The 9,738-nt window shown below is 37.5% G+C and overlaps 1 protein-coding gene across 1 annotated transcript; it reads right to left on the reverse strand.

The window, feature by feature from the left end:
- Positions 1–3,104: 3,104 nt before the first annotated feature.
- Positions 3,105–9,738, reverse strand: m6pr (mannose-6-phosphate receptor (cation dependent)). Its single transcript, XM_042423042.1, has 7 exons — positions 9,382–9,738; positions 6,872–7,044; positions 6,483–6,652; positions 6,151–6,260; positions 5,338–5,468; positions 5,122–5,248; positions 3,105–5,028 (listed from the first exon to the last, which is right to left on the reverse strand). Exons 1-7 carry the CDS (start codon positions 9,385–9,387, stop codon positions 4,906–4,908), a joined length of 840 nt encoding a protein of 279 aa, XP_042278976.1. The 5' UTR covers positions 9,388–9,738; the 3' UTR covers positions 3,105–4,905.

Raw genomic sequence — 9,738 nt, forward strand, 5'->3', positions numbered from 1 at the left:
ACACTGAGTGACCAAAAGAGCCAAAACCCATTTTTACTGTATTTTGATACCACAGTCATCAAATCCAACCTTTTTACATTTGTAAATGTTGATGATAGATGTGGCATGTTTTGAGGCTGCAGTTTGTTGTATAGTTGTGATAGACTTCAGTATATTAAGGCGTTGCTAATGTCTTTGTTCCTCCACATACTGTATGGGAATGAGGTTGAGAAAATATTAGAAACACCTTTCAATAAATGTGCAGTCCAGCAACATAATACAGCCTCAAAATGTATTGAGTCAAAACACAGATAACCAAAGTACCGTATCTATATTTTATCTCTTATATCTACCAGTGAATTCAGATTCCTTTGGTAAATATACTCACTATATTGCATTCCATTAAAAAAATAAATCTCTGATTCCAGCTTCTTAAATGTGAATATTTTCTGGTTTCTTTTAATCTTCTATGTTGGCAAACTGAATATATTTGGGTTATGGACTATTGGTTGGACAAAACGAGACTTTTTAGGTTGCATCTTAGGCTTTGGGAAACATTGATCAACATTTTTCATATGCCCCCATCCCACATGGCGATTGTGTGCCTGTTCTCTACCTCTCAGCAAGAAAGCGAATCAGTGTATATCTCAGAATGTCTCATCAAGCCTTCAAGTATGAAGCTAAAGCTGGGAGGTGGCTAGCTAAGGACTGGAAGCAGGGGGAAACAGCTGGCCTGGCTCTCTCCAAAGTTCAAATAGCTAAAGGTTACTGATTAAAACATTCTGATTTGTTTGTTTAAACCCACACACACAGAAATGTAAATACGACAGTTTGGTTTGTGGTTTTAGAGGGAGTTACATAGATGTCATCTGTCAACTAGATCAGCCTTACTGCTGTCAGATTGCCAACCTCCACCCAATACGTCCAATTTTGCTTTATGTATTTGTCTTGAACAATCAGCCACTGGCACACAATACTTGGAACTGCCTTTCTTTACTCTTTCCCTTGCTGTAGCTCAATCGTTTGTTCTGTCAGAGCAAACAGGTCTTTCTTGTGGCTTTCTCTGACTCTTTGAGTGATTGTTTTTGATGGACTGTCTGTATGCTTTCTTGCTCTTTTCTCATCTGTTCCAGTTGTTGTTGTTTGTAAGAGCTCTGCTGAATTTTTGTCTGTCTGTTTCAAGACAATTCCCCTGAGCTGCATCAGCTCTACTTCTAACTGGGTGAAGTGCTCCTTCAGGTAAAGGAGGTCTGATGTGGATGCTCTGTGTCATCATGGTGCTCTTCCTCAGTCAGGATGCTAGAGACAGCTTGAGGGTCTGCTGCCAGCCATGGCCTGTGTGCTGAGAGTAACTCTGGGCGGGTGGGGGTACAGGTGTTGGGCTCCTGACCAGGGTTCCTTTGGGGTGATTAAGTCCCAAACCAGAGCTTACTTATATCAGGAGGCTTCCAGAGAGCCAAGTACCTAGATTTTGCAAAAATGGAGTCCTTTCCAAGTGATCAAGTATTTTCCTCTGTTCTCACAGGACAATGAGTGTTTAACCTCTTCAGAATAGTGTAAACTTTATAATCTGGCCCGCCGCCTGTTGTTACTATGTATTTATAGAGTAAATAGTCTGTACTTACAGAGTACGAACGGAAGAACAGCACACACCTTGTGGTTTCTGTGTAATTAAAGAATGAAATCATTCTTTATAACTTCCTGCATACCTTATTATTGTGTAATTAAAGATATACTACGTATATTATTACATTACTGAATTGTTATTTTTTCATCCTAACAATACAAGCCTTCCATAGCTATGCACTTGAGAGAGGTAAGTTTGCCTGATATGAGCTGCTACAGTGCTGGACCAACATGCCTGCTAGAAGCTAATTTTCAAAAGTACAGAACCATTTATTGACTTGTTCTTATTCATATTCATACAATGAAGTAGTAGACGTAAACATAATAAATCCCTGCAGTGTGGGTAAAGCCTGGCTGCCAAACACATGCATAAAAAAATGATTGTCACAACTGCCAAGAGCAAAGGTCAAAAACATTTGATTTTATTGCACTTCATCCATATACCTATACACTGATTCATATGAGGAAATGACACTGTAAGTTCTGGTAAATGTCGGGAAGTTACACTGTAAATCCCCAATTGTTGCTCCCTTGTTCCTCGTTATCTTGTTCTCTTCAGCTGTACCTACATTTAAGTACAAGTAGCAACCGGTACACATTACTTTTATAGGCTACATGGCTGATTTCTACATCACTCTAGCAGCATCAGTCAGCTATATGAGTTTACAGTAGCCTATTTTTTTCCTAACAACATCAACTGGTTTCCGTACTTACTGTATTCACTTCTAGAGCATGTTTTTTTCGAGAAGCTAATACCCATTTCCCTGTTGGTCATACTCATGTTTGGATAGTCTTTACTGAACTTTATTGAAAACAAGCTGTGGTGAGTGAGCCACATGCGCTTTATAAGGCTGAAGAGGCAAATGCTTGTTTACGGTTACACAGGTAGGCTGTTAAATTGAGGATTAAAAAGTCACTTGAAAGTCTATTTTAGTTTTCAGTATATGTTAACAAGTTGAACAGTAGCTACACACTGGGGCACTATAGATGGCAGTAGAGGACAGTGAGGAGGTATTGTGAAGAGGAGTTAAATGAAATTAACTTGAAAATACAGTTTATTCTGAGAGGTAAACTGGTTAAATTACCAGTATAGATGAAAGTTGTTGAAACTTTATGGTAACATTATTGAAAACATGATTTCATCTGCGCTCAGCTTCACTTCACACCTCTAGAGTCTGTCTCAAGTGCTCACAATCATGCAAGAATTACCTTTGTCTATTATATTATCTGTTTATCTTGGGACACCAGCCTATTGTAGAAGTCAGTAGTAAAAATCTTTTCTGTTTCCCAGCCAAATTATTTTCTGGTTTACTTGGCAAGTGTATATTCAAGATTTTAGCCTCCAGGCCTGGAATAGTAAACACTTATCAAACAACCTGATAAACTGGATTCAGCTCCCTGAAACATCTGCCAGGAGGAGGTGTACAGTCAATAACATTAGCACAGAAAATCTCACCATCATTCCATGTGAATATTCATTACTAATAAAAATGATACTGTGCATGTAATGTTTTTATTAAAAGTTTTTTACATTCATTATACTGTATCTCCAAAGGTGAGTGCACTTAGGTGTGTACTGAGTTCATCACCACAATGGGCATACATACACTAGTTTTAAATTGTATTTTTAATGGAATCAGAAAATCACACAAAAATCTTTGTGACTTGAAAACATCTTTGAGCCAAACAGGCTATTTTTTAATCAATATAGAGGTTGTTAAGCTCACTTCCTCTGCAGGTATAACCATTTTCATCAGATCAAGATCCAGGAGTTGATTCACTGAACTAAGTAAAGAAATGTCAACATTAAAAAGAAAACACACACACAAAAGCAAGTGATAGAAACAAACCAAATATACATAGATGCTCACATTGACAGTAACTCATAGTAACATTCACTACAGAAACTACGTGACATAATGTCTGCCATCAAGCTCCAAAAGCTTGCTTTAATCCTTACCAGCATTAATTACAATAGATTTATGTAAAAATATTTCAAACCTAATTATTGATATCCTCAGAGCTGTAACATTTCAGCAACTATATAATAGTAATACAGGAAGTGCACAGAAAATTAAGTGCTTCCATTGTCACTGTATCACCCTACAGAAGAAATGTATCAGGCATGAAGCAACTTGCAGATTTGGTCAAAGACAAACTACTCTTCATCCTATAATGTTGGTCTTTCCCCTGCAGTGCATCTAGTGTTTGGATCAGTTTTATCATATGGACAGACAGTATACCCACTATAATATTCACTATTAAATAGTTTTGCTGTTATGAACATTGTCACTGCAGCGAATGTGCGTTTATTCTATGAAAATACAAGTATTACATGTGTATCATACTTTTTGAAAGCATAACTTGGCCAACTTAATTGGCCATCACTGTATTATAGCATTTATAAGTAAACATTGGAGATTTAAAGGAATATATTTCTGTTTTGTGTTTTAGTTGGGTGTTTTTCTTCAGACACCAAAATGTGTGAACCTAAAGCTAACAGCATTGTTGACCTTTCTGATAAAAATTTAAGACTGTTAGTTAAAACTGTCATTCTCAGATGTCAACCAGGAAACTGACAATATTACAAGGATGTTAACATTGATGTAGAAGCTTTTCCCCTATATATGTGGAAAAGAGGAAAAGGCCAAACTAATACAAAGTCAGTCAAGCTATGTTTTTTTTTTTGCAGTGATATTTATGTAGCAAGGCTGCAAGCATAGTTAGAGTAGTTAAACTTAAACATTCACATTCTCCTATTACCTCTCTGTCTTTCAAGAAAAAACAAAAAAACAAAAAACTGATTAAAGCCAAATTACACAAGCAACAACACTTGTGTGTTTTGTAACCTGCAACTGTCAATGCACGACTAGGATCCTAGGAGGAACACTTTGCTGCAATCTGTATAAATCTAAAACAACAAACTGTCATTAGCTAAGCAGAAAAAGATTGAGCAATGTGTAATTTAATTAAGTTTCATGTAGAAAGCCAACTTCTTAACTTCTCCCTTTTGTGCCAGATTTCCATAGGAGAAAAGTTGTAGTTTGTAATCTTAGATGAATCACTCATTTGTTTGCCAACAAACAACTGAATGAAATGCATGGGATAGGAGAGGAGACAGTTCTGTCAGCCCAGTAACACGCCCTCTTAAGTGACAAGCAGATCACACAGTAGTTGCACTAAACACAAGTCTAAACCAGCACAAGAAAACAGACTTGTGTCTAGCAGCAATTTCATCAAACCGGTGAAAGCGTAAACTGTGTCACACAGTGAAAATGTCCCATTTCTGACATATTGAGGTCACATAGGTAATAAGTGGTCATCTCTCTCTTCTGGCTCTTCCTCTAAAGGTTCGGTGGCCACTCCCCTGTAAGCGGGGGGCTCCTCTCGATTTCGTGACCGGCACACAAAGTCACACCCATCCTGTAAAGAAGGAGTACGTATGTAATGAATTTCAAAAAAAGTGACATGAACCTGATCTTTAACTGATGTTACCCAACAACAAGGAAGGCTTACTGCTGTCAGATTGCCAACTTCCACCCAAAAAGCATAATTTGGGAATTGCTCCATTCCTTTGGCTCCAACAATCAGCCGCTGGTAGAGGAAACCTCCAATGAGGTAAACAGCCAGAAGACAGAACCCACTGAAAGAAGAGAGCACTTATTATCACTGATCATTTATAGTAATACTACAACATTGTTTTTTGTAGCATCACAGACTTTCTTTACTCACATGATGAGTATTATGGAGCCAGTGCTGATCTGGGATTGGACAGGTGGGCACACAGCACTGGTGTCCAGTTCAAACAGGTAGAAACAGTCCTGCACCCTTTCCCTGTCCTCTGCGATCACCTCCAGCGGGCCCTGGGAGCGAGACGGAGAGAGAGAGGCAAAGGTAAATACAAGGTAACACACTAAAAAAAAAGGTGCAAGACTGCATGACACACAGGAGAAGCGTTAGGCCATGATCAGGCCTACATTAGTGCTGGATGAAAGACAACAGCCCCCTCATTCATTTCAATAAAACCACTGCAGCAGAGCCAACAAAAAAGGCTAAAAGAAATCAAACAAAAAAACCCCCAGAAAACAACTTATTGGGAGGTTTTTTTTTGGCAAAAAAAGTTGATCTGTGTCAGACTTTATCCAAACACAATCTGACGTCATCCACCAACATCCTACGTAGGCCATTCAAGTACGTGCAAGCTTACATTCCTGGTAATTTTCTTTGTAACATTAAAAGAGTGTTTCTAATTAATTTTTACCTCACAATCATCAAGGCGGAGAATAAAATGACTATCACTTCGGTAACTTCCAGAGTTCCTGTGTCACAGTTTTAAAACCGACATGCCGTGTTTTTGCATCTGATAAGCTTGGTAGAGATGTTACTCAAAGATCCCATCCACATCTACAGTATATGTTCTATATCTTCTCGCCCACCACCAAGCAGCAACTTGTGTTTTTGTTTTTTGTTTTTTTAACATAATGCCAGTTTTGGTCTTTCCTTTTCTCAAATATGGTGATCTAAAACCATGTGTATTTCTTTTACCACGTCTATTTTCCTGTTGCAAGAGATCATGATGATGGCTCTCCTGGATTCCATGGAGCAGTGGCCGTCATATTTGTCACCTCCTCTGTAGATCAGCATCACCCAGTCACCTGCAAGGGCAAGAAAATATCAACACAGACATAATACTGATCCAAAGCACCCTATGAAGAGTTCATTCAAGAATGAACAGTATACTACTCTTAAGCTTTGGGCTTATTATGTTCATAGTTTGTCTCAAAGCATTTTGTAACCTACAAACCAAGTTTAAAAATCAAGACAAAAGTAGTGTAACATACTGTGTAGTGAAATTCCTTTATTTTACAGAAACTTACTTCCTCCAATGGCCTGTGTTGCATTATAAGAGCCAACCACTGTTGGTTTGTCTGTTTTCTTGCTGCCCAGTTGAATGACCCCAGCTCCAGGGACACCTCCTGCATCCCCACACAACTGGAACACATACGTGTATTCCTCGTTTTTTTCATTCTTGGTCTGAACTGTGAAGCTGTCAACATGAGAACAAATCCCAGTAAATAAATAATAATAATAATATGCAAGACAGACGTGGTGAAAAAGCAAAAGGGTAAAGGCTAAAAGACAATGAAGCAAAATGCTTCCGTCCTGATTAGTTCACATATTCAAACAGTGATGATTTTTGATTGATAATAGACAATCTAACGTCATATCAATGACTCTGCTGGTACAGGAATGAGTCATGTCTTACTTCTTGTGGGCAAGCGGTGCAAGTCGATCGAGGACTTTCCGTTCTGACTCAGACTCAGAGGGCAGTATACAGTTCTTGGTGTCCTCATTGGCGAACACCCCACTCCCACACAGGACCAGCTGAACCGCCAGGGCCCACACCAGGAAGGGCCCTCCACTGGGACTGTTGAACACCTGGCACAGATGTTATAATGTGGCATATAATTAACACTCAGCCTAAAAAAGATGGTTATTTCATTTGTCATCATACAAGGGATTCTTAAAAATCATTTCTTAGTATTCATTTGAAATAAGGACTGGGCAATATTAAAATATATACTGCCAGACAATATAAACTGTCTATAGAGACTTTTCCATACTGTTTATATTGTGTGAGCTATTCCTTTTAGAGCTGATGACGACTAGTCGATTAGTCAACTGTTTTTAAAATTAAAAACTATTACATACAATTTCATTTATTTTTCAATGAACAATGCGAAACATTTTCTGGTTCCAGCTTCTCAAATGTAAAGATTTGATGCTTTCATTTGCCTTACGTGATATTAAATCGATTAATCTGCTGTTTTTTTCAGGATTAATTGATTAATCATTTGGTCAATAAAACATCAGTAAATGGTGAGAATGACCATCACAACCTCCTGAAGTCCAAGGTGACATCCTTACATTTCTTATTTTCTCCAACCAACAGTCCAAACCCCCAAATGTTAAGTTTACCGAAATGAAAGACCATGAAAAGCTACTAATTCTCAAATTTGAGAGCAATGGACCAGTGACTGTTTATCATTTTTACTTGACAAATCAATAAAACAGTTATTTGATTATTGAAATAGTTGCTGATTAATTTTCTGTCAATCGAGTAATCGATTTAGTAACCTAATCGTTGCAGCTCTATTTCTCAGGCTGTTTTACGGCAATGTTTGATTCTTTTTGCATCAATTAGATGACATACCTTGATTTGTAAACTATTTTAATTAACTGGATTAACCAAAAATGGATACCTGTGTGATTCTTGTATTTAAATAAACAGACTTTTCACTAAATTTACTATATCCCAATATCACTTTACAAAACAACAGTGGTGGAAGAAGTATTAAGATCCTTTACATAAGTAAAAGTACCAATACAGCAATGTAAAAATACTCCATTACAAGTAAAAGTCCTGCATGAAAAATCCTACTTAAGTAAAAGTACATAAGTATTATGAGCTTGATGTAGTTAAAGTTTTGCAGTAAAAGTCGTGGTTTGGTCCCTCTGACTGATATATTATTATATATGACATCATTAGATTATTAATGCTGAAGCATCAGTGTTAGAGCAGCATGTTACTGTTGTAGCTGCTGGAGGTGGAGCTAGTTTGAACTACTTTATATACAGTTTACTAGTTTAGTCCAGTGGTTCCCAACCTAGGGGTCAGGCCCCTCCAAAGTTCACCAGATAAATCTGAAGCTGGTTTTTGGAATTTTTCTCTAATCTTTGATTTTTGGTGAAATATTGGATCATTTGAACATTTATTGAAATGAAACCATGTGAGAAGTTTAGAGGGAAAAAATCACTATTTGGTGGAGCTGTTAACAACTCATAGACATCTGAAATGTGACCCCGACTACACACTGCTTTTTGTAAGATGTCAAACCTTCATCTGAAAAGTAACTAAAGTTGTCAGATAAATGTAGTGGAGTAGAAAGTACAATACTTTCCTCTGAAGTGTAGTCAAGTAGAAGTATAAAGTAGCATCATATATAAATACTCAAGTAAAGTACAAGTACCTCAAAACTGTACTTAAGTTAGGTACTAGAGTAAATGTATTTAGTTACTTTCCACCACTGCAGAACAAACATGTCCTACAAGAGAGGATTTTATCTACACAGCCCACTGAAATTACAGCTGCAATAATTAGTCAATTAGTTGATGAACAGAAAATTAATCAGCAACTTTTTGGACGATTGAATAATCAATTCAAGGAAAAATACTAAATATTTGCTGGTTGCAGCATCTCAAATATGACGATTTGAGATGTTTATGTGTCATTCATTACAGTAAACTGAATATCTTTGGTTTCTGGACTGTTGATCAGACAAAACAAGACAGAAATTATAACGGGCGTTTTTCACTACTTTCTGACATTTTACAGCCAAAACGATTGATTGAGAAAATAACCGGCATATTAATCGATAATGAAAAAAAGTCGTTAGTTGCAGTCTTAATCAAAATGGACGGTTGTGCTGAGTAAGCAACATGTGCATGAAAATTTAAGTGTTTCCTGAACAAAAAACACAAAGGTTTGCAAATCCGATATAGATGTTGCACATATGTAGCAACAGAAAACCGAGGTTCAGTAACTCTAAATGTGTTAAGTTGTAAAACCAAACATTTAGAGCAGTCAGTGGATATAATGTGTGCTTGCAAAAGGTGAATTTCTGTCCGCATGAGGCGATAAGTTTTCCTGAACAAACAGTCAGTACAAGTCTCCCCCTCTGAAAGGCTGGACATGAGGCCAAATTGTCCACCTACCTTCATGACTGTAAATATGTTCAACGCGTCCTTGTTAGTTACAGTTTAACATACAAGTTGTTTAAAAACGTAGCCAGTTGAAGATGCAGTGAGCTTCCTCACGCTATCGTCGCTTCCTGGTTGACTTTTATCAGAGAAATGTTGCTCCTAATTCGTCCTACAGATAAAATAAAGTAAATCTGCATAAAGTCAGGAGTTTCAAATGAAGGTTGTTGTCTGCACGATTTGCTTTCCTGGATAGTAAACGCGTTTTTTTGCTCAAAATTTGTGAAGAGTCATCCCAGAGGCTAACAGGCTACAGACAGTTGCAGAGTGCGGAAGTGAAACTAAACACACACGCGCATGTGATCGTCCAAA

This window comes from Thunnus maccoyii, chromosome 10, assembly GCF_910596095.1.
Source record: "Thunnus maccoyii chromosome 10, fThuMac1.1, whole genome shotgun sequence".
Taxonomy (NCBI): domain Eukaryota; kingdom Metazoa; phylum Chordata; class Actinopteri; order Scombriformes; family Scombridae; genus Thunnus; species Thunnus maccoyii.

Coding starts and splice junctions, on each gene's coding strand:
- m6pr (XM_042423042.1), bottom strand. Junction 6,653..6,871: donor GCACCGCTTGCCCACAAGAA/GTAAGACATGAC, acceptor TCATGTTGACAG/CTTCACAGTTCAGACCAAGA. Junction 6,261..6,482: donor AACACAGGCCATTGGAGGAA/GTAAGTTTCTGT, acceptor TTGCCCTTGCAG/GTGACTGGGTGATGCTGATC.